This window comes from Aethalodelphis obliquidens, unplaced genomic scaffold, assembly GCF_003676395.1.
Source record: "Aethalodelphis obliquidens isolate GAN/ISIS:26980383/991018 unplaced genomic scaffold, ASM367639v1 scaffold2, whole genome shotgun sequence".
Lineage (NCBI taxonomy): Eukaryota > Metazoa > Chordata > Mammalia > Artiodactyla > Delphinidae > Aethalodelphis > Aethalodelphis obliquidens.
The window spans coordinates 29,243,369-29,269,522 of NW_020837946.1; the positions used below are offsets into that span (position 1 = coordinate 29,243,369).

Consider the following 26,154-nt stretch of genomic DNA (forward strand, 5'->3'; position numbering starts at 1 on the left):
AATAGAAGTAAAAGTACCTAGTTTCTCTTTTACCATCTTCTTTTAACCAGAATATCAAAAATCTACAGCCAAGTGTTTAAATTTTTATTTCTGTTGTTTCCCATTTTCCTAGTGTATTACTGGAGTTTCCTATAGAGGCTGAAAAGATATAAGCGACCGTTATGGATAGAGCCATTATTTCTTTGTTCTAAAATTGCTTGACTTTTCTGGAAATCTGATAATTTACAATAATAACTGCTCTTTGTTTATATCAATTAATGGCTTTTTTCAAATGAATCAAGATTATTAGAGATTCATGAGGATTTTAGAAATTTTAGAGCCAATTGGTAGGTTTACTCAAATGATTCCACTGTCTTCATTAAGAATTTAAAAAAAAAAAGAAAATATGCAATAGGAAAGAAACTTACCAGAATGCTAACATTGATTACCTCTGAGTGGCCAGATTAAGAATGGTTTTTATCCTCTTTTTAATCTTTTCTGTATTTTCAAAATTTCCTACAATAAACTTTAATGATCAAAAAGGTTATCTTCAGAAGATAATGAAAACTAGCACCACATGAAATGGGAAGACAGCAAAACAAAACAAAAGGCAGCTATGGATATTCTCTTCTCTAGAATGTAGTTTACTTTATGCTTCCAAGTAAGTTTTCTAGGCACAGGTGAGTGAAGGAACGGGGAATAGAGAGAACCAGACAATTAATTATCCCCTATCCTACATAATGAAAAAGGACAAAGTCGAAGTCACTTTAGGTCTGCTCATCTGTTCAGGCATCCTTATACATCACTTGAGGAAACAGCATCTAGATCTTTCAGAGAATCACAGACATGCTATGGCGAGAAAATTTGGAAAGAATGAATCTCTCCTTCTTGTCAGAGCCTAAATCTTCTCTAAATCTAAGTTCTGAAGGTGGATCCAAGAATTTTTTGTACTAATTTTAAAGTAACGAAAGACTAAATGTAAAAGTGGAATTGGTTCCTTTTTAGAAATAGAAGGAGAACAGAAATAGACTGTGAGGGTGTGCTTGTGATTCTTATAGAATCTTAATATCACGGCATATTAAGCAAACTCATGAGAAGTGTTTTAACACACCCACTCCTACTGAACATTACACATGCACCCAAATCAGCCTAAATCTCTTCAGGAATTGAGGACTATGGAACTTCATACGCTTTCGAAGTCATAGTTTCCTATATGGACAATACTGAAGCTCAGAGAGGTTAAAGGCACTTTCATCCAAAACTAAGCACATCAAAATGACACTATTTCTATATGCATTTTTCCTGCCTTCGGGAAAAAAAAGCATGATAGTTATTCATAAAATACTGTTAGCAGTACCATGAAAAAGAAGAACCTGATATACAATGCCCATTGGTGTACAACATTCGTTCTAGTCATTTTTTGGTTTCTCAGGTACAATGCTATAGATGCTATAGTAAGCCTACTGTAACTGATGACTTTTCTAGATCTTTGAAAATCATAAAATGGGTTGGGAATGGGAAGAATAGTGAGAAAGTGACTATCATATTTATGATGACACAGGCTACATTATAACACGATGTAAAAAAAGAGAATAGGCCTGAGTTTGGGCACTTGGGTCCCGGTCCCAGCCCTGCCTCTGGTTACCTGAGTAACCATAGTATGTCACCTGACCTCAGGGGCTGAGAGTTCCCATCTACAAAATGTGGGTGGTTCCAGTCAGAATGGCCATCACCAAAAAATCTACAAACAATAAATGCTGGAGAGGGTATGGAGAAAAGGGAAACCTCTTGCACTGTTGGTGGGAATGTAAATTGATACAGCCACTATGGAGAACAGTATGGAGGTTCCTTAAAAAACTAAAAATAGAATTACCATATGACCCAGCAATCCCACTACTGGGCATATACCCTGCGAAAACCATAATTCAAAAAGAGTCATGTACCACAATGTTCACTGCAGCACTATTTACAATAGCCAGGACATGGAAGCAACCTAAGTGTCCATCGACAGATGAATGGGTAAAGAAGATGTGGCACATATATACAATGGAATATTACTCAGCCATAAAAAGAAACAAAACTGAGTTATTTGTAGTGAGGAGGATGGACCTAGAGACTGTCATACAGAGTGAAGTAAGCCAGAAAGAGAAAAACAAATACCATATGCTAACACATATATATGGAATCTAAAAAAAAAAAGGTTCTGAAGAACCTAGGGGCAGGACAGGAATAAAGACGTAGACGTAGAGAATGGACTTGAGGACACGGGGAGGGGGAAGGGTAAGCTGGGACAAAGTGAGAGAGTGGCATGGACATATATATACTACCAAATGTGAAATAGATAGCTAGTGGGAAGCAGCCGCATAGCACAGGGAGATCAGCTCAGTGCTTTGTGACCACCTAGAGGGGTGGGATAGGGAGGGTGGGAGGGAGACTCAAGAGGGAGGATATATGGGGATATATGTATATGTATAGCTGATTCACTTTGTTATAAAGCAGAAACTAACACACCATTGTAAAGCAATTATACTCCAATAAAGATGTAAAAAAAAAAAATGAGGGTGGTTCTAGATGGCCACTGAGACTCCTTCTAACTCTAAACTCCTTTTAATGGCTGGTTAAAACAAAGTTCCAGATCTTTCACGTTTTCTCTTTGAAGTATTAGAGGTCTGTGAAGTATTCCAATTTCTTCCTAATCAAAAGTGTGCTTAAACAGAGCATGGAAGACTACAACTTCCTTCTGGAAGGACTCAAGTAGTGAGGAATGACCAGAGTCTCATGTCAGTGAAAAAGAGTTTATCTATTAAAAACACTGGCATAGCTTAGACAAACTATAAAATGATTAACATTTGTGATTATGGAAGAAAAATGAGGTTTAAAGGAAAGAAAGGAAATTGGTATATTTACTTCTTCCCAATCTCAGTTCTAGGCTAACAGGTAACAAACATTTTTTTTCAATGTTATATTACAAGAACCCTTAATTCTGTAGTGATATGAATCATACATTTTAACAGCAAAAAGAGATATTCTTATGTGTCTCCTGTCAAATCTATGAAGTTGTTATATTGGTGCCACTGGAAGAGTACCAATGAATTCAGTATGCAAGGAACTGAAACCGAAATCACACAAACCCTTGGGTCCTTCGTCCTTCGGGGGGTGCAGGCTCCTAACTGGATCCCGGATACTGCAGTCTGTCCCTGCCCAGGTGAAATCACAGATGCAGGTGGCTTCATTACTGCACACCTGTGAAGAACAAAGAACAGAGATGCGCCATTTTCACTGCACTTGGTGGAATAATGGTGATAAATGTAAAAGGGACATGGAACAAGGCAGAGGCTTTAAAACCCATTGGGAATTTTTTAAAATTTCCCATGGTTTTGAATACTAGACAAGGGGAAACAATGTATAGATCCAATAGTTGGATGATGGTTTTTTTCAGTTAATTATAGAAAAATCAAGAATAAAAGGAAGAAATTTTTTAATTAAATGTTAATTACTCGTGTTGATATTATTTAAGTACACAAATGTCTGACAATGTAGAAACATATATGCTTAACTCAAGAAATTAAGCGATACTGGGTTTAAGAGGCATTGCCAGAGATGAAATACCTGGAGGCATAAATCACCAATGCACTGCATTATCCCACCACGCTCAACACAGAAGTCATTAGGGGGCACTCTGCCAGCCAAACACACACCCTCCCACCTTCCCTGCCTGCCCGCGGTATCACTCCTGTCTCAGTCAGCCAGGCTGAAGACCATCCTAGAGCGATCTCTGTCCCTTTCTCTTCCTCTGGGGACCAAGCAGCATTCTGGAATGGATGTGTAATTTAGATGAAATAAATACATCCACAAACTAGAGACAGAGTAGGTTAAATCCTCATCTGCCTGTGAAATACATTCGCAGATAGATTATTTTAGAGATGATAAAATCGAATTTAGGCTTATTGGAATAAGAGCTTTTTAATCTGAAATGACATAACACCATGATTATGATTAACAGGCTGAATTTAACCCCTTTTTTAACAAGATGAAAAAGTGGGGGGGGTAGTGCAGACTCACGCGCCTTTTTAAAGCAATAAATTTTATAATGCTTTCAGAACAATAACTGAATAACTGAGAGGTCTGCCCAGTGCTTTTACTTTACTGTAGCAATTATTGAATATTTACTACATTTACTATGTGCTGGGTACTTATGCTCAGTGCTTTGTGTATAGCATCTCATTTAATACTCACACTAGCACCCTGATGGCTGAGAGAGGTTGAGTGACTTGCCCAAAGTCACTGGGATAGAAAGAAGCAGAGCCAGGATTCAAACCCAGGATTCTTTCTAGCCACAAAATCCATGTTCTTGACCACTAGGCTGTACTGCCTCCCAGTGAGCCTATGATTTCAACCAAACACGAAATCATAGTCATTGGGCATAAGCTTCTTATGTCTTTCTACCTTGTTCTACGACGTATCACCTGTTTAGCTATCTATATTTTGGATTATTTTTACCTTCATTGCAGCATCTTCCTTTGAGATGATCACTCTGAGTTTCTTCATGTCTGTTTTTTTCCATTTCAGAAGGCTGTTTAAATTCTGAACTACTTTTCTTTTACTAAACCCAATTTAAATAATTATTAAAATGTGCTTTTAAGTATTAAACCTCGGTTTGCCAGGAAGCATCTGCCCAAACACTTTGTGCATAGAATTAAAGCTACATGCAGTTGTCATAGAAAGTACATCTTCTCTTTGGCTGCCAACGGTCCAAGCATCACCGTACAACTTTAAACACGTGAATTACAGCTGTGATCCAACCTCTAGTCTAGTGTGATCTTGCACACATAGATACTCAGTATGCATGTTGAGTAGCCGGAAGGCAGTTACTGAGAGGGTGTATATTATTGTGAATGGTACAAAGCAGTCACATGGGGTCTACAGCTTCTTTAGGAACCACATCCATTTTCTTCCAACTCCTTGGATGCCCAGCTATCTCTAGAGACTGCAGTGACTACAAATAGCCAGTGGTAAAAGAAACAACAAAAATAAAACCATGTCAACACATATAGGAGTTATTCTTAGCAGATAAGGATACTAAGGAAATAATCATAGTCAGTGCATAGATATTAACAACAGTCACGGAAGGAGAATGGCTGAACTGGAAGTCCAACCACTGTGAAGCTGGAGGATGCCAGACAATGTTTGGTATCCTCCAACTTCAGATTTGGGCTGGACACCGATGCCTACTTACCCCGTGGCCGGAACAGACTTTACCCTTGGAATCGAGAGGGCAGCTGCTCATATTCAGGGCCTGAATCTGTAGGCACTTCCGATCTAAACACATCATAGATGGGCCACATGGCGTTCCATCTTCTACATAGCCCACATCTGTATCATCATCTAAAACCACATGAGCACCACTAAAAAGAGAAGAATAGTCATACAACCATTAGCACCAGACTTAGAAATATAACATCAGCATGAATGAGGTTTGCTCTTTAGGAAACTGAAGAGGCTGTCAGAGGACATGGATTTCTTCTAGCATTTCTCTACTTTTCTCTTCCTTTCCCCCTTTCCCCACCTCCCCTAAATAAAAGAAACTGTCTTTCACTATCATTATTACACTGCAGTTCATCAGAACAAAAAAAATGTCATTTGCACAAAGTGTGTTCTAAAACTTCCCTTGTTTTCAAGACCAACATTAAAACTAGGGGAGAGGTGTGCATAAGAACAAGACGAGCAATCTTATCATTAGCTCTTCAAGACTTTCAGCTGTTTCACGATGCAAAAAGGCAGATGTTGAGCATAAATAGCAAATGAAAATATTTTTTAAATTATTACTTTAGAGGATTGGACTATTCATGATTGAAAAAAATAAGCCGGTTCCTCTCTATTGATACATATAATTCTAAAATCTCAAAACGAAGGACAGCTTGAATTTGAATAATAATCAATGTTATAATTACTAATTAAGTACCTTGCTGAATATTTTTAAAATATGCTAGTTTAGAATAAAACAATATAATTTAACAAGGTTGTTGTATCTAAAGACATGCAAAAATTTATACATTCAAAGGAAGCTTCTGTGCATCAAAGTAACTAGATCTGAGGACTACAAATTTATTCCAGGAAGGATCTTATTGTCTATGACACTGTTAGAATAGTCTTTAGAGCCATTTAAAAGACAGAAAATCAGCAACCATTTGACCAAGACAGCAATATCCAATTTGGTTACCCAATCAATTTACTAAATTCTATTCAAAATTACTTTGGGATGTTTCCAAATCTTTCATTCACTCATATAAGATGAAGGTTTGCTATTTGGGGAATACTAGGGATAAACACTGCAGACCCTGAAGGCAATTCTGTAGGGGGAAATCCCAAAAGTCTTTTGGGCAACGACATTTATCATCTGAATGAGGGCATAGCATCTTAGAATTATGACTACTTTAATGGGAACAATATTTATTTAAAATATAATATGACTCCCAGTGTTCAAAAATAAGCCTCATATCTTCTGTGCCTTGTACTCACAGATAACCGGACATCAAATGTCTGACTACAGCTATAAATAATATTTTAGTGCATATTTTCTATATGTGATTAGGCATTAATTAAGCCATCTTCTAAACCAGACACATGCTACATAGAGTATAGCTTAAATTCTTTATTTTTTGTCACAAAAAATAAAACACACAGTTTTCAGAGAGTGACATATTTCAATGCTCAAAACTTCAATCATGTGTCAACATGAATACCATAAAATTCTACTTTTAAGATTATAATTACAAGGAATGTCTCCCTACTAATAACTGGTATAATTTTTAAGCAAATATAATTTGCAAATCAGTATATAACTTTGTTTTTTAAATGACTTTAAACACGCAAGGTGATAATAAAATCTAAGTTATCATTTCCCTTGATTTTTCTAAATTTGTAATTCTCGCGATTCATTAGGTTTTCCAACATTTAATGTGTTACCTGCAGTCAATCACTCGGCCTTGGTGGTAGAAGGAAGTTGGAATGATCTCACCCTGAAGTTGACCAATACGTGGAGCTCGAGTAAGATTGGTACAGAGTAAAAATCCACAGAACACATCGCTGAACGTATTAAAAAAAAAACAAAAAAGAAGAACAAGACAGGGGGAATCAAACTGAAAAAATCGAAACTATTCAGTCTATAAATATTTTTAAATGGGAAATATTCCCTTTTCTTCTAAATAAAAGCATTTGTTCAGATATTGTTGGTTGGTAAGGACTCCCTCCTTCCTTGCTAACAGGATCACAGTTTCTTCGGTGTAGCAAAGTGCCCAGCCCTGAAAGATGGCTCATGACTGGTGTCTGAGTTCATCATGGCACCCCCATTTGCTACACCCACTTTCCTAGCCATCCCTCCTTCCCACCTCCTGGAGCTAAGAGCGGCCCCTGGGTGTTGAGATGTGAGGAAAAGGCAGCTAGGGATTGCTGGGGAGAATTCTGTGCTCTGGATGAAAGGTTAGAGCCTGACAGGGAGAAGACCTTTTGCTCCTACCTCTGCTTCCTGCCTCTGAGTGTGGAGCCTTTGCATTCGCCTTGCAATCGTGAATTCACAAATGTAAAGACACAAATTGAACATGCTAAGCATTACAAAGAAAAGGGGCAGAAATCATCTGGGTCCTAAGCGACATTGTTAAACGACTCACCCACCATGAGGGCACCTACCTCCAGCGAAGTAAACAATGAACTCCTTAAAAAACGTGCAAAGAATTAAAGTGGCACATCACAAAAAAGGACATCCATGTCCAAGAAATGCATGAAAATGTGCTAACTTCCATTTGTAATCAGGAAAATACAAATTAAAACCACAATAATAAAGCAGTTCACACCCAGCAGAATATATAAAAGTAAAATGTCTGGGGCTTCCCTGGTGGCGCAGTGGTTGAGAGTCCGCCTGCCGATGCAGGGGACACGGGTTTGTGCCCCGGTCCGGGAGGATCCCACATGCCGTGGAGCGGCTGGGCCTGTGAGCCATGGCCGCTGGGCCTGCGCGTCCGGAGCCTGTGCTCCGCAACGGGAGAGGCCACGATGGTGAGAGGCCCACATACCGCAAAAAAAAAAAAAAAAGTAAAATGTCTGATAATACCAAGTATTGGTGAGAATGAAGTACAACAAAATTCTCATATACAAATTCTCGATGGTAGGGTTTACTAGTACAACCATTTTAGAAAACAGTGTCACATCATCTGGGAGCACTGAAAATATACATCCCCTATGACTTAGCAATTTTTCTTCCAGGAAAGGCCTTAGAAAAGTATGTGCAAATGTGTGCTAAGTTACATGTATCGGAATGTTCACAGCAGCATGGTTCCTAATAGCCAGAACATGGAAACAATCTAAATGTCTATCAACATAGAATGGAGAAACAAATCAAGGTATTTAAATATGAATGAAAATGAAACAAATGAACAATAAATATGAACCAACAGCTACACATACCATGGAAAACTCTTAAAATAATGAACTTAAGCAAAATACAAAATAATACCTGAGATATGATTCCTTTTACATAAAGTTACTGAAACTTTAGGCAAAATATACTGTTTAGGGCTGAAAACTTGGGCAGTAAATCTCTAAAGAAAAGAAAGAAAGCAATTGCCCGAAAAGTCAGGATGACAATACCTCCAGCAGAGAGACACGGGCACTGTGAGGGGGAAGAATACATTTCTGGAATGTTGTACTTATTGATCCACATAGGGGTTACATGAGAGTTCACTTCGCATTTATTTGACAAAATGTATATTTGTATATTAATCACTTTTCTATGTTATATTTCCCAGTTTTTTAAAGTTTAAAAAAACATGCATTTATTTTCTTTAACTCATTGGTGGTTGGCTATTCTACTGCCAAATATTCAAAAGTTATCTTCTACAATGATCTGATACAATGCCTCCCAACTTTCTGAATTCACAGAAGCACAGAGAAATGATCAGATTTGTCTATGACATTGATTTAATGAATGAAGCTAATCAAATCCAGAGGTGTCCAACCCCATGGATTTTGACTATTTTAGTCCCCATTTCCTCCCTGGCACCTCGAGGACTGAACAGCTCAGAACATCTATAACTCACTCATGAGACATCAGATGGGAAGTTCTGTTCTGTTATTTTGGTTTAACTTTAAATTTAAAAGTAGGCCTCATCTACCATCAAAGACTACATAGAATGGCAAAGTTTCCTAAAGTACGTTAGAGACCATTAACTAGAGAAATAAAACTTCCCTTAAATCCTTGCTCTGCTTCAAAATGGGAGAAGAATCCTCACTGTTATGGAAGGAAAACGGAGGAGCTTTGGTGTATCACTTAGTGGTCCCATAGATCCAAGTCATTGAGTTAACCTTAATAAACTATTAAATCACAATTTTAACTTTCCTTACCAAATCAAGGGAAAATACTACCAACGTGCTCTGAAAGTTATCTCATTTCCTGAGTAAAGATGCCTCCAATATGCACTGACTAGCTACTTTTTAGAAGGGAAAACAAAACTCTAATACAGACATTAGATGTTTAATTAAATCAAATGGTGTTACACTCGAGAAATAATTAAGTATATATATTACTTCACTTTAAATGGTCCCTCAAATTATATATACAGGCTATATCTTTTGCTTGTAGAATTCCATGTATACTAGTACTTTCATAGGCCTTTTCTGCTAGCAAAAGTAGAGAATTAAAACCCACTATTAATTTAAAATACCTTGGCAAAGTATCTCTTCAAAACAAGCTTCAAGTAAAATACAGCATGCAAGAACTTTTCTGAATTTTACAGAAATGGTGTGAGTCTGTACCACAGAAATAGTTTAGTTCATAGCCATTTGCCTCTAGCTATACTAATGTATTTTTAAAATCCATACTTTAAAATTTTAAGTAGTTGAATATTTATTAAAAAATCGGTAACATTTATTTTGTGCTCATTTTACATTTGGACCAGGGTTTCCAAGTCCACTCACTGTACTCCCAGAGCTGACCACTCACTGTTTGCTGCACTGGATCCATCGGTCTCCATCCTTCCCGCAGTTGCCTTTCTCTGTGCCTTCTGTATTCAGCTTTTCATAACAGAATTTGTCAGACCCCGAAGCCTCTTTTGGAGATGAGCAAGAAAAGAGAATTAATTTTAGTTCTCTTTGCTATCCATAACTGGGAGTGTACCAGTAAATATTTTAATAACTGGTGTTTCAGAAAAAGGAAAAAAAATTCCTAATTTGTAGCACTTGCCAATTTCCATAGTGTAAATTTCCACAGTGTAATACATGGCTAATTTCAAACTAAGACTATGATGTCAACTGGCTTCTAAAATTCCTGAAAATTTAACCAATGGCTCTTATAAGCTAAGACAGGACAGCTCCAACACACCATTCTTTTTAACTTGGGAGACAAATTTATTCCCAATTCTTGTTGGTGGGTTTGAGGGTGGGAGGTAGGATTAATCATCAGCAGGAAGTAGTGAAGTGACACAGAGACAACTAATATCATTCCTAATCCTGCTTTCTATTAATATCAGTAGGCATTATAAAGTCTGAGCTCATTGAGATCTCACATTGGCACATGGATTTTGATATTTAAACCTTTTTAAAAGACAAAAATGCCTCTATTATCTTTCCCTTGTCAAAACTGAAGCACTGAAAGTAAATCTTTCAGTTAAATGACATTTGCCAAACACTGAAATCACTTGTGCATGGGTCCTAATCTCCTTTTGTGTGCTTTCTTTTCCTGGTGGGTGACCCAGCCTCTGCCAGCAAGGCAGAGCCATTTCTCTCTCTTCCGGCCTGGCCCTCATGAACTGAAGTTCACTGGCGAGGCACTACAAATGTCAGGAAGAGAATATGTGTACTGACATGTAGGGAATGTACTGAGAAGCACGACCATGTACCCGAATCTCTATCTGTCTGCGTCTCACAAAGTACTTGTGTTTCTTCACTTCAAACTGAGATAATCAATTATAGAATTAAAAAAAAAACAACAAAAGTCTGGTTCTATCCTAGGGTAAAAGAACAGAAAGCTAACTTGAGGGGGTGAATGTTAAATCCAAGGTACAAAGAAAATCAGCCAGTGGCTGGATAATAAGCATGACCACTGCACTCAACCCAGTCTTTGCAGGTGGGTGTAGCATCCCTTCTGTCACAGCCACAATCACTGATTGGCACTTTTTGGTTCAGATGACAAGTCCCCAACATTAGCAGTTGTTTGCTGTGGTTTTGTGACTAAGATTCACCGTTCTCTTCAGCCTTTTCTAGTTGTTTGTTTGTTTGTTTGTTTTTTAATCACCCCAAGCTGTACATCTCTTTCAGCAAGACAGGCAGTGAAGAATATTAAGAGAAACCTGTGTGTGACCAGCAAGCAGGAAACATGACCTACTTGTTCCCCAGATGTACTGACACTGGTTATCCCGTGTCTTGCACTCCCCGTTGTAGCAGCGGCCCTGAGGACAGAACATATGTCATGAGGCACATGCAGCCAGTTCCATTTCCCCCCAAACTCTCACTGCAAGGTCTCCTTTTCATTGTTTCAAACAAAATTGTTTTCTTTTTCATTCGGTACCCTAATACTTTCACAGTGAAAATAAAAAACATAAACATCTTAAGAGAAGCATAAGAATGACAGTTAAAATTTAAAACAAAAAACATACCTCATAGTACAGCTCTTTAAATCCAACTAACTATCTAAATTTTTTAATTTTATGGAAAAAAATTGAGACATTTCTTTGGGTGATACCAATATGATTTTTAGCTTTTTTTGCATGTGAATGGTTAGGTTATAACATAGCTTCAGGAAAAAAAAAAAAACCCACATTACAACAGATTACCATATTTTCCCATCAGAGACAGGCTGAAATGATTAAAAGATAGTCACAACTCCATAAATTAGATTTCTAATTCTTCAGCCATTACATTTTTTTCCTCACCCTCAATCTGGACAGTTTGTACCCAGAGATAAATATAACATATTTGTATTTTACATGACATTAAGCAACTCTGAATTAGAAGACCACTGCAATAATTTACTGTTGTTTGAATGGCAATTCCCTATCAAAATTACATTTATCAAAAAAAAAACCTTGAAATCTAATCTTTTTATAAAATCCCATTTAAAACCTAGAGCCCAGCATACCTGATTTTGATTGCACGCATATCCATCTTGCTTATGAAGATTTGGTGGGCACTGAAAAATATAACCTTTTTAGTTAACATTCAGCACGTGAAGTATCTTCGGATTATGTGTACAATATATTAAAATGCAAAAAAAGGTAAGCATGATTTTATTATTGTGAATTGTGTGCTACGGACCATTCATATCAGTAAAAGTTATAGTAAGTATTTTAAAAATGCAAGCATGGTGACTCTATAATTAGGAAAACATGAGCAACTCTTTGAGTAGGTTATCCAAATTTATTCTGCAATTATTGGTAAAAATGAATCAATCAATTAGGTCCATACAGTGGGTGCTTTTTATGTTTCTCCGTTTTCCATGAGATGGGCTAAAATAATAATTTACGTTCACTTGCCCGTGGAGTTAAAAGTAGAAGGGATTAAAACGGATAATGAAGGGAACAAATCAGCCTGTTATGCAGGAGTGGACACGTTCAGGAACTCATTTACAAGACTTCGCTCAGCCCTGTGAAAATGTCAGATTTGCATGTGGCACCCATGACGCTCACCTCTAGGCCACATGACTGAGAAAGAAGAAAGACACGGCCCTTCAACTCAATATAAGTGCTGTGTCTCCATTACATTTCTGACCTCTTGAACTACAGATCTGTTACTAGAGCAATCATGATGTGACAGTTCTTTCTTTTTCCAGGTCTATTTATCAAATCATTTTCTATAAGGAAAAATAAGGAAAATTTCATTTTCCCCCAACATTACCCTGAGTAAATTAAAATTTTTACTTTCTGTGCATCTCATTTACCACATTTAAGAGAGCTAAAAAAATTAAGTCAAGGCTCTGCTACAGCATTCAAAACAAATACCAAAAGGAAAAAAAAATACATGGGTGTGGCAAGTGAATAAGAAACATAGCAATGCCCACTGAGGTCCTCCCTTAGTTTTCACCTTCTCAGTAGATGACAGTCCCACTCTTCCAACTGTTCAAGGCCAAAACCATGGAGTCATCCTATGTTCCTCTCTTTTTCTCACACTCTCCTTCTATGCCATTAACAAATCTTGGTAGCTTCTACCTTTAAAATATAATTGCAATGTGACTTTTCTCCATTTCCACCGCTAATGCCGGGTCCACACCACCACCATCTCTCACCACCATCTCTCATCTCTCTGATTATGCAACAGCCTCCAACTGATTCCCCTACTTCCACTCTACTCTCCTTATAGGCTATAGAGCCACCAGAGTGTCCTTTGAAAAACCTAAACCACCTCATGTTGCTCCTCTGTTGATGGCTTCCCCATCTACTCACTGGCCTTCCAAGTTCATCATGATCTGCTCCTATGCCGGCCCCCACCTCACCTTCATCTCTCTGACCTCATTCCTACTCTCTGCCATAAATACCTGACTCTACGTGAATGTACCAGCCATGTTGCCACCCCACGGCCTTTGTCCTTGCTCTTCCTCCAATCTTTCCCCCAGATTTCTGCCTGGTTTGCTCTCTCACCTTTTTTAGGACGTTGCTCAACTATCAGCATCTCAGAGAAGCCTTCTCTAACCGTGCTCTTCAAAACCATAACCTCCTTCCCCATGCTGGCATCCTCTGTTCCCCATTCCCTATTTTTTTTCTTCTCCATAACATGTATCACCAACTGAGGATCCGTGTATTTTACATATTTGCTTGTCTTTTGTCTGCATCCTAATGCGAGCACCATGCAGGCAGGGATTTTCTGTCCCTGCTGCCTCCCCAGCACCTAGAACAAAACTGGCTCAATTATTATTGAGATGGTGCTCAATGACTATTGGCTGACTGAGAAAATAAATAAATGACCCACACAGACACAATTAAGTTATTCTATTCTGCAACACCAAGGTGTTTATCATCGCCACTACAGAAAGGTAACAGAACTAATTTAGAAGTGCGAAGAAGCAGTAACTTATTAAGGAACACATTGAGATTAAATGCTTTGGTTCTACACCTTTCTAAAGAACAACTGACTCTCATACAAGCTTTCATTCAACCTAATGGTAACTCTTCAAAAGATGTAATTATCAGCATGAGAAGCTGGTTTACTGGACCAAGTGCCCAGAAACAGAGATCCCTGGGCCTCTTTCATCCAAATCCACTCAAAACACCATCATTTTCTTATTAATCAACTAACATTAATTATTCACTTACTCCAAGATGAACACAACCACGCTGGACAAAAATGCAAAAGAAATGTTGCTACTAGAATAGGTACATCAGGGGCTAAACAATTTTCATATTTGACTTTTGCGATGTTTCAAGAGGAAAAAACTAGTAGGAGTCACTGATTAGACAAAAAAAGCTCTTGTTATAAACTGTCACAGCTACATGGAAGAAGATTTCTAATCAATCTATTTTTCGTTTAGGCTAATAAAAGCCACTTGCTTATCACTGAAATGTTTAACAAAGGAAATTATGGATGTCTCTCGTTGTCTGGAGATATTTAAAGCAGAGGGACCATAAATCTGTGTACTTTATTCTGCCTGTGAGCAGAGCTCTGGATTCGGTCTCTAAATGCCATTTGACCCCCAGTTTTATGCTGTGCAGGAAGGTCCAGTTGAGGCCGGCTTTCACAGTGCAATAGCCTTTAAATGTACTTATTTTAAATTGTGCTATACTCCCATTTTGATGACGTATTTCATAGTACTAACAAAACACATTCCCCACATCTTTAAAAAAATATCTTTATTGTAAAGTCTATGGCAATTCAAGAGTTAAAGGTTGAAATGAAAAAACTGTACTTTTAAAAGAACTGAACACACAGAACCAAAACCATATATGATGGGTATAAAAATAGCATTATTCTACAAAACTAAAAATATAACTCAGTGAAACAGTATATCAAGAATGTCAGTACACTTGTCATAAAACACCGAATCCACAATTCTTACATTCTGCCACTATATTATTTAAAAATTGCAGAGAAACCTATTTACATATTTATATATAAGAACAGATACGCATAAAAATCACAGAAGAATAACAGCCTGAATAGAGTTCACTGTACCATTCCTTTGTACCATATCCACTTGAATCGAGCCTCAGATGATACATATCAAAACCTTTCAAAAAGGTTAATTAGGAACCTTCGTTTTCCTCTCGTCATGTTTCCTTCCAGGGAGGGGAACTCAGTGTAACTCCAGTTACTCTCTGCTCCTGTACTCGATTCTCCAGGCAGGTAGAGTGAACGGTTGGGTTGGTTGGCTGGCTGATTTGATAAACTTGAGAAGAGTAACTTGGCATTCTGGCCTGGTCCTGCCATCCTTCTCCTGCCTACTCACATAAATCATCCTCTCTCTATTGCTCCTCCGTGGCATACAAGGCAAGGGCTGGCTCTGCACCGACAGGTCATTCCAGGCCCAATTTTGTCAATAACGTGTTGCTATAGCCTGAGTCTGGGATCTATAAAGAGGCCCATTTAGCCCTCACACTAAGCTATGGCTTTCAACTTGGCTATTTGCAATAGCAAAGATGATATTTTGGCTTCTAACTGTACTCTACCAGAAGCCCTACCTGGCAATAGGTAACTCCACTCCTGAGAACTTGTCCTAAGGTGCTAACTCCAAACAAGAAACACTCTTAAAACTGCATAGAGATTCACGACCATATTAATCATAATAATGAAATACTGCCAACAATCTAAATATCTACCACCACCGGATGGAGAAGTGACTGGTAAATCCACATGGCAGACTTTCATGCAACTGTAAAGAGGATATCTATAAAAACTGTGTCACAGCATGAGAAAATGCTCTTGAAATAACGTTAGAAAGAAATGAAGGTAGAATGAAGTCAAAAATTCTTACCAAGCCCCTCCCTGCCTGATTCCTGATTTCCTCTCTGAATTGTTTCCACTATTCCCCAGCTATCCCTGCTTTCATTCCATCTCTTGAAGAAGCCATGCTTCTGTACTCACTGGGGTTTTGTTCATTTATTTGCCTTTCTCCATCCAGCAGAATGCAAGCCCCGTAAGAGCAAGGACTTTTCTATTTCAATTCCTCCCATACCCCAGCATTCACAGCAGTGCTTGTCACAGAGCAGGGGCTCCACAAATGATCATTTGAATGACAAATAAAGACATAAAACAACACAATATAAATGTTTAAAAATGTAAAAATTAAAGAAGGAATGCCAGAAGGCAACCTTAATGATAATGTGAATTTTAATGTGAAGAAGATCATGCCAAAGTGTGTGGGCCATGAAGCCAGGGCTTCATAAGTGGAGCGAGACGGTGACAGAGCTCAGGAAGGGAGACTTCTGCTCCCAATCCCATTTCAACCACAGCAGTGCTACTCTTCCCAGATTTCTACATTGGGCTTCCATCCAAAATTTTGTTGGTAAGCTGGGACGAAGTGAGAGAGTGGCATGGACATATATACACTACCAAATGTAAAACAGATAGCTAGTGGGAAACAGCCGCATAGCACAGGGAGATCCGCTCGGTGCTTTGTGACCACCTAGAGGAGTGGGATAGGGAGGGTGGGAGGGGGACGCAAGAGGGAGGGGATATGGGGATATATTCACACGTACAGCTGATTCACTTTGTTATACAGCAGAAACTAACGCACCATTGTAAAGCAAGTATACTCCAATAAAGATGTAAGAAAAAAAAGGAAGGGTTTTGTGGCTTAAAAATGCTTGAAAATAGCTTTATCAGTGTGAGGGTACTGTTTTAGATGTGGGGACCAGGAAAGAAAAATCAATTCGTTGGATATGAGCAATATAAAGGGAACTAATTACGAAGGGGAAATTTGGAAGAAAAGAGATTTTTTAGGTCCAAAAAACCACAATAAACGTTCCTAAAATAAAGGCATGGGAGGAGCTAGAAATTACTAGAAAACAGAGCAAAACAAAACAAAAACAAAAGAACCAAATCATATTCACACACGTAATCCAAACTGAAAGCTTTACAATATGTATTTGCAAGTAAGATGCATTACCTAAAACTCAGTTTGCCATACCTGGCCAGAGTCTCCAGTACAGTATTCGGTAATATCACACCCATTCACAGCATCCCGACATTCATACCCTCGCGGCTGAAACTGCAAATCAAAACTCAATGTTAGGAACCAGTATTAATTAATATTTCAAAGAGTTAACGTTCTTATATTCACCAACAATCATGACATCCTTTCATAACCACCGCCAAACTCTTTTTATGAATCAGCAAGATAGTTCCAGGATAAAGATAAGACCCAAATACCACTCTGTGTAGTAAATATGAATCATTAACCAAGGCATTACATGTTCAGATTTCAAAACCCACTATCTCAGAGTATTATTTTTGGGAAACATTGCGATGACAATCATGCAAAGAAGAAACACCGGTGTGGCTTAAGACAAAAGAACAGAACACTAAAATATAAACATTTAGGATCTCTCTGAAGGCTGATATGCACACCCAACCTGCACTGATTTACCAACTAGCTTGGATATTAGTCTTGCTTTACCTAAATATACACAGGCAGATTTCAATTAATTCATATGAATTTCCTTTAGTGATGCCAGTGAATGCCTACTGAATACAAGGCATTTTGTTTCTCTGGGTGGTGGGTGGGTAAAAGACGAAGGAAAGAGTCCATCATCTTCAAGCAATTTCTAATCTGGTTGGGGACATAAGCAAGTACAAACTAAGCTAGAATCGCCTAGATTACCACATGCATAATATCCCTTTGGTGTTGGATAAAATTAAATCATATACTTTTATGGTTTTAAAGGATATTAGAGATTTTATAGATGAGAAAAAGGAAAATTTTAAAAATGTTTTTTTAAAAAATTAACCAGAGGTCTCTAAAGATGGAAGTAACTGTGTGTCCACACATACACAAGTTGTGCATATACATATAGAAACATACATACATACATACATATATTACCTCCTTATCTAGCTTTCTTGCCTTTATAAGTGATTTTAAATATCAAATGTAAAAACATGAGCACTAGGTTTTCTGCTCAGGGTCTAAAATAAATTAGGATGAGTTTTAAAGAAAAAGGTTATAAGTAGGGCTTATTAGAAAAAGACCACAAGAATTGTCCCTCTTCTATTCAACTATTTAATTTGGTTTTCACTCATGATAGTAGAGCAATTCTCAATGTTTATTTTGGAAGGATTATAGATATATTTTCTTAGGGAGGTACCAGAGAATAGAATGGTTGGTAGTGAATCATAGTAAAGATAATCGTTGTAACCCACAGAATCTGGATAGATTTATTGATTCTACAAAATTGCCAGGCTAATATGCACAGTGTCGATCAACAAGTCTGTGACAAGTTGTACAAATACTCAATGTACACACTGAGATATTTGGCTAATATGTCAACGGTAAGAAAGATGAAACCGTCAGAGAACTCACAAGACATGAGGTATTATTACAGCAGGGCCCGTCGCTGCAGTGGGCCCCATTGGAGAGAGAGCATTTCTTACAGCACAGTCCATAGCATTCCTGGAGAAAACACTTCACGTGAGTAAGTGAGGAAACCTACCCACTGGTCATTCAACATGCTCTCCACATGTAACTTATGCGTAATCCATGTGAGGAGATGTATATAATAGTAAGCAAATCTTTTAGGAAAGAATGAACCACTTTAAGCAATGATAGATTCCTTCCGGCTATACTTCTCAGCAAAGTACGATCTTCTAAGAAGGGGCTTCTCTACCAAAAAGTAAGCTTATTTTTTAGCAGGCACCCAACCCTAGGTTAGCTCTGTTGTATTCTTAATACTCAATCTAGTTTTACAAAGACAAAACTAATATACAACACAGAAAGAATTTTCATGAGTTAGTAAAATTTGTCTGAGATGAATATGAGCTATGAATTTTTAAGAGATACGAATTTGATTAGAAGAATCCATTAGGTTTCTTCAGACAGAGCCAATGATTAATTCTAACGTGTCTGAGCTAGGATTAAGCATTGATGAGAGAGCTCAGAATAAAGGCACTAAGACCACAATGAATGATGGGGCAGACTTCCCACTAACGCTATTCTTCTGCACTCTGGGTAGATGTGCTGAAGGTAGAAAAGATCTCTTATACCTACCACATGGATTCCACAATCACACTCCTCCCCAGCTTCCACATATCCATTTCCACATTCTGTGGGCTCAAATAGCTGAAAGAGATTAGAAAGATAAAGGGGAACCATTTTAATTCATCACAGAAAATCAACACTCCAATCAGGCTACACACATGGCCTTGTAATCAGCCATCATGTGGTATTCTTCTGTGATCTGTTGTTATGGCATCTTACAAATGTGTCTGTGTGAGAATCACTGTTAATTTATTAATAACACTTCTAAAAAACATATTTTAAATGGGGTATTATCTCTTGGAGGATTCTCCGGTAGTGGGTTCCAGAGATGACCTTTACCATTAGAGCTACTTTTCAGAGAAATAAGCTGTCAGGAGGAATAGATCACTTTCGTATTTGCTAATGGAGCTAAAAATGCACGCTAATAAGACTCACAGATACCTAATTTGTTGACTTATAACCAGGCAGCTGAGAAGATATAAAAACTGTCAAGAAGATAAAAATGCTTCATTCACAGCTAAATCTGATATATGCCATCAAGTAAATGCAAATAAACTTAGGGGAAAAAACTGTTGCTGGAAATCCATGCCCATCATTCTCAGTGAAAAGAAATCTGCACTGGCTGAATCATATTAAGTAAATGTGCAGACATATGCACATATGTATAGAAATTTCTCAATCATTCCTGGAGCAATGGTAGAGTCAAATTTCTAGAATAACCCACCCTACTGGTGCTATGAACTTGCTTGCCAAATAAACTGTATTACAGACCAGTTGTTGAGGCAGCTGATTATTTATAAGAAACATTCCTATTTCCCATCACCTGGGGCAAGATTTTTCTGTGTATATCTACTATACTCAGGTGAAGATTAGAACAGGACATCCCAACCCAAATGCTCAGAGCCATATATATGAGGGACAGCAGCACACACCCAAGGAACAGCTGCCCTCCACTGAGTCCACCAAAGAAAGAGCTGATCCTCCTTCCACTTCCAGGAAAGGAAAATTGTTATAAGGAGCAAGGAAGTTTTCCACGATACTTGGGTGGGACTTCCCCATGGGAATATCCAATGACTAAAATCAACAGTCCTCATCTCTGTGGTATTTTGATCAAGAGGGAGGAGAAAATGGAAAAGGGAAAGACAGACTGGAACATGAGTAGTGCTTTCTATCAGGACTCCCATGTAACCCACTGTTCGATTTCATTCTTAGGACTCTTCTTCCATCCCGAGACAGGTCACTATCACAAACCATATGGCAAACATGGCAGTTGAGAAGGTTCCCAGAGCACAGAAAAGATGCACTTAGATAATGTGAAAATAACACATAAAACCTGCAAACATACATCCACTGACTACAACACTTGGAAGAAAGTCAGTTCTTTCACACATACATATAAATTATTCCACTGTAATCCATAGCAGCTTTTAAAAAATTTTTCTATATATGTTGTTTAAAAAGAAAGAATTTCAGGGCTTCCCTGGTGGCGCAGTGGTTGAGAGTCCGCCTGCCGATTCAGGGGACACGGGTTCGTGCCCCGGTCCGGGAAGATCCCACATGCCGCGGAGCGGCTGGGCCCGTGAGCCATGGCCACTGAGCCTGCGCGTCCAGAGCCTGTGCTCCCCAACGGGAGAGGCCAAAACAGTGAGAGGCCCGCGTACCACAAAAAAAAAAAAAAGAAAGAAAGAATTCCATATTTACTAATTTTTAAAATTGAAGATGTATGTGTATTTTTATTTAGTTTCCACATTATCCGAATAATTTGCTTTCTACTCACAGGCAATTTCAGAAATCTAATGATGGATCCTTATACACACACTAGAGATCTTAGTAGTTTCAAACAACTCAGTGTTGTTTCCTCAGGTATGATGCTTATAATTAGCTGGTGAGCTGCAAGGCAGGTAAAATTAGCCATGTACTTTGCAGTTCAGAAATGTCAACAGCTCACATTAATTCATTATTACTCACTGCACCCATTTTAAACACTCTGAAGCTTTCAGATTTCTGTTGCATTGAGATCGATGCCATGAAAAGCAGGGAGCTGAGTTTAATGATGCAAGATCACTTTAAAATTCCTGTTGCTTTTTCTGCAGCCTTACTGAAATTTTATACAGCTGTCAGGCATCAAAGTATCATCCCTAACTTAGCAGTATCACTTAATTATGGGGATAGGAATAAATTATTCTGACAGTTATCGACATCAGACACTGATTTGTTTTAAAAAAAGGCTAACATGATTTCACTGCTCTCTCAATTTGCAGAGTTATTAAACATTTTGTACAGCAACGGATTATATTTGACTTATGATGTAGTATCTTAAAAAGAAATATGAAATGTGCAATGTTAGAATGTCTATGCCATCTTCTAATTCTCATCAATCCTGTCCGTTTGCCTGTTAAGCAACTTCGTTTCTAAACATGTTATTGGTCGACAGTCCCATATCCAAAAGCTCTATAGCCTGTGAGTTTAAGAATTCTGGCTTTGCTGGATTTTAGAAAAGTATGATGCATTTACCCTGTTCTATATAACAGCCCTGAGGGGTCTGGTATACACCCTATAATCAAACACGTGCAGTAACATTTGTGCAGTAAGACTTAAGAATACTTACACTATGAGGGATAAATAAAGATTTTCAGTTCAGGATAAGTTGTACCGTCCACTATGTTTTCTGCAAACTCATAAAATATACTTCCAATTTTCAGAATTTTTGAATTAAGGAATTGTTGATAAGAGAATATGACACTGTGTATATAAATTTTAATGAAATGTCAATTGACAATGTGGACCTTCCCAAGTAAAGATATATATATCTCTTCATATATATATACATATATGCATATATATATACATATATGTATATATATATGCCTGTATTTATGGGGTCCATAAATACTTTGGCTGGCTGATATTAGTAATGCTTTCTATCTGGGAGAATGGACCACACATACCGCCCCCTGCCAAATAAAAAAGAAAGTAAGAAAAGCCTAGAAATTAGTTATACCCCTAGAGAAAATGTCAAGGGGAAATAGAATTTTTGTCAGAGAAATGGGCTAAAGTAATGTATCTTAATCTAACCCACTATCTCTTAGCAGCAAATGAAGACACCAACAAGAACATTTCAAAGATATTTTAATTGAAGGACTATCTGTTTGTTTTTTGGAGGGGAGGGCCAAGAGGAGGTACAGCTGGCACTGAAACACCAGAGTTTCAGAACAGTGAAACTATGGTCTTGTAATTCATTTAAACGAGACTTGATCTTTAACGTGATAAAGACTTTTATAACTAAATATTAATCTGATTGGAAAGAAACCTGCTTTCCAAGCCAAGTATCTGATATTTGGCATAATTCCATTGTAAAAAAATTGGAGAAATAATTACACTTTCTAAATTACTAACCTTTGTTGGCCTGTTGAAAAGACAGGCTCCACCCCCTCTGTGTAAAAAGTCTCTATACTCCAAAATGCTGCACTTTGAGAACTTTCTGGAATGGGATACCCTGAGGAAATAAAGAATCAATTATGTAAAAAATTTACCAAAAGCAGTCATCAGAGAAGAAAATTAAAACCCTTGAATTAGAATAAAATCATCACTGTGGATCCAGATGATTCTACACAAACTTTGACAAGGCACTTATGTTCAAACTGCTAAGTAAGTATGTGTGGTAGACTCTGTAAAAATAGAAATTCAAAGAAAATCACAGATTTGGGGGGCTAGGTTACAATCTCCTTAGCAGTCAAGCCCCTTTGTGCTCAGGCTTGAAAGAGTTTTTGAAAAGTTCATCCCCAAACTTCATCTAGGCTGTATATTAAAATGTGGTTACTAGCACTGACATATATACACTACCAAATGTAAAATAGGTAGCTAGTGGGAAGAAGCCGCATAGCACAGGGAGATCAGCTCAGTGCTTTGTGACCACCTAGAGGGGTGGGATGGGGGGGGGGGGAGGGAGATGCAAGAGGGAGGAGATATGGGGACATAGGTATACATATAGCTGATTCACTTTGTTATACAGCAGAAACTAACACAACATTGTAAAGCAATTATACTCCAATAAAGATGTAAAAAAAAAATGTAGTCACTTTTATTCGCTCTGTCTCAGTAAAGATAAGCAGGGTTTTTTGGGGGGATTTTTTGCCTCTGTCCTGAATAAAAGGAACTTGGGAACCTACTAGATTTTACTTTGGAGAAGGAAGTTGTGAGGGTCAACTGATTAAAGATTATGTATTGCAGGCTTCAGCGACACAACTGAGGTAAACAAGGAAACCCTAAAGAGATGTGTTAGACTATATATGTTTTTATGTGTATATACACACAGTCAAAACAGAATTAGGGTAAGCGCCTTCTGAATTAGAATTAGGTAATAGCTCCTTATTCTCAAATTCAAATACTATTTGGTAATATTCATGATTTTGCAGGAATACAGTGAACCTCTTTGTGAGTTAATCAAATTACTATCACTGTGTCAGTACATAGGGGAATATTATATGTATGGTCAAGGTTAAACTGAGTCATACACATTGATTCCTTGGACATATTTGTCATAGTACTTGATTTGAGAGTACTAGGTCACTTATTCTAGGATGTGATCCAATAGATTTATATTTCCTTATGTATGAGGGTAGTGTATGGAAGGTAGAATCTACCATTGTTGACAGCGATCTCTTACAAGAACTATGTAGAAACATATACTTGAGAAAATACAAATTAAGCTTAAATAATTTTATTATATCCTATGGGTAGTCAGTCTAAAAATCTATTTAGAAACTGGAAGTTTAGAAGACAGAAGGCCTCTCCGGATAAAACCTGTATTATGAATGGTGTTACCGTCTGTAGGAAGCCTCAGGGGAGGGGGAGCACGAAAGCTAACGGTTTCAAGTTTAAATTACTTTTCTAGAAATATGTGTTCTAAGGTAGCAAGCATAAAGGCTGACTCTCTCCTCAAGCCTTCATGCTCACACACCTCTTGTTCCCTGGACTCCTGGTGCACAAATAAGGAAGGGACTCTGTAAAAGTAGGTCAGGGCTTCTGGCAACTGGGGATCACAGGGAGGGGGCAGGACCAGAAACGGTGATGTGTTGAGCAGATGTCTGGCATGGGCAAAGGAAGTGGGAGAGACACATGAATGAGGAAACCTCTTCTATCTATTAGGAGTGGGCTCTAGCTTAGGAGGCCTTGCGGCAGTGGCTCCCATGAGGCAGGGGTCCCTGGGGAAGAGGGCAATGTTTCTAGGCCTTGGTTCACAGATGCAACAGCAACCCTCTAGTTTCCAAATGATCTACAATAGGAGACAGGAGTTAGGTGAGCAACTATTCAAATGTCTAGCAGTAGAAGACCACCTAGACACGATAAATCTGTCTTAATTTGTTTAAAAAAGCTTTATTGATTATATAAGGAATGCAGTACAATTTTATTACAGTAAACATGTCTACTTACGAGTTCCTTAAAATATAAATTGTGGACTAAATTGGTTTTCACTGACAGTTTAGACAACCAGCTTTTATCCTAACTGTACTAAAAAATTAATGCATCCACTAAACTTAGAAGCATTTAATCATGTGCTTCCTTTAAGGGTTAATAGATGTAGAAGTGGTTACTTTATTTTACTTTTATTACCAACTTTGAATAAAAAATTAAAGTATAAAGTAAACTAGCCATTTCATTTTTTAAAGTATCAGACAATGAATTATTGAATTTATTCTAAGGCTTAGCCTAAAAGACCAGTACCTGAGAGACTGTGTATCTAATTATAGGTAACAATTTCAGTAAAAGGTATATAACAAATGTGTTTACAATGAAAATTTACCCCGTCTCCTCCATGATGCAGCCGCCCCAGGATTCTGTGCAGTCACATTCTAGTCCAATGAAACAATAAAAAGCAACAAAAGAAAGGGAAACAACAAAAGTTACATCTTTAATTTGCATCACAGCTCTTGAAATAGTTCCTTATTACCAATTCCATGTCAGACAGGTACAGAATGTGAAGTCTCACCAAACAAAACCTATTTCCTTTAAATCAAGATTTCTTTTCCCTTTCCAACACTATAGCTTGCTTCCTAAGACAACAGCTACAAGAAATAAAATTGCGCCTCTCCATTTTTGTAACTCAGAGAATTCAATTAAGTTCCTAGTGCCAATGTTTAATGAAAAGTACCTGGTCTAGAGACTGTAAAGCCTGAGTTTTAGTCCAAGTTCTGTGTGATGAGAGAGTTTCATAGGCAAGTGACTTAGCATTTCTTGGGTCTCAGTGTTTCCACCTCTAAAATGTGAATGCATCTCTCTGTCTCCCAGAGTGGTTCTGGGGCTCACATGAGATGGTAGTCTGTGTGCTCTCTGGGAACTACAAAGCTCTACTGCACAAATGCAATGAGCCCTCACTGAAGTCCTGCTAACAGACCACACCGGACGTTAGAGGAGAGAATTCAATTTGCTGGAGTCAAAGCAAGAATCAGCCAGAGACTTGAAGAACACTAAGCGAAAAGGTTCAGCAAAAGAGAGAAATCTAAAATAGAAATGTAAAATCATCTAAATTAAATAACAACCATAAACTTAACATAGATACGACAGATGGACATATGGGTATTGTGACGGGCTGTCCTTTTCATTTATTTTTTCCTATTCTCTTTCCTACGATAGACAAAGATATTTTTAAAGAAAGACTTCCAAATGGATCTTTAAAAATTCAAAGTACAGAATGAATCTACCTAAACAAACAATTCACAAAGGAATAAAGAATTTTAGGAAGGAATTATGCCCGGCATTAGTAATGAAGCCTATCGCTCACCCTACTCCGTCACCTGACTCAGCGATATCTCTCAGCTGCCCCCAGCACTGGCCTCTTCCTGGCTCCAGGCTTTTCAAACAAGGACATAAACCTGGTTCTACTCCTTCCTGGTTTTCAGGTATTGATGCCAGCCAGTGAAACGTGAATCACTTCCTTTAATGTGTACCATGTGTTTCCCTGGGAAAGCAAATACTCTGAGCAAGAAATTAATAGATGAAAGTTT

At 37.9% G+C, this 26,154-nt stretch overlaps 1 protein-coding gene across 1 annotated transcript in view; it reads right to left on the reverse strand.

Annotated features, from left to right (window-relative positions):
• Positions 1-26,154, reverse strand: part of ADAM23 (ADAM metallopeptidase domain 23) — a 165,997-nt gene that overhangs the window by 19,527 nt on the left and 120,316 nt on the right. The window contains exons 14-24 of the mRNA XM_027123202.1: positions 24,954-25,002; positions 22,547-22,646; positions 19,160-19,231; positions 18,476-18,565; positions 17,084-17,164; positions 12,107-12,157; positions 11,354-11,417; positions 9,974-10,079; positions 6,946-7,065; positions 5,216-5,384; positions 3,111-3,222 (exon numbers count right to left, since the gene is read on the reverse strand). Of these exons, the coding sequence (XP_026979003.1) occupies positions 3,111-3,222; positions 5,216-5,384; positions 6,946-7,065; positions 9,974-10,079; positions 11,354-11,417; positions 12,107-12,157; positions 17,084-17,164; positions 18,476-18,565; positions 19,160-19,231; positions 22,547-22,646; positions 24,954-25,002 (1,014 nt within the window). The remainder of the gene's footprint in view (positions 1-3,110; positions 3,223-5,215; positions 5,385-6,945; positions 7,066-9,973; positions 10,080-11,353; positions 11,418-12,106; positions 12,158-17,083; positions 17,165-18,475; positions 18,566-19,159; positions 19,232-22,546; positions 22,647-24,953; positions 25,003-26,154) is intronic.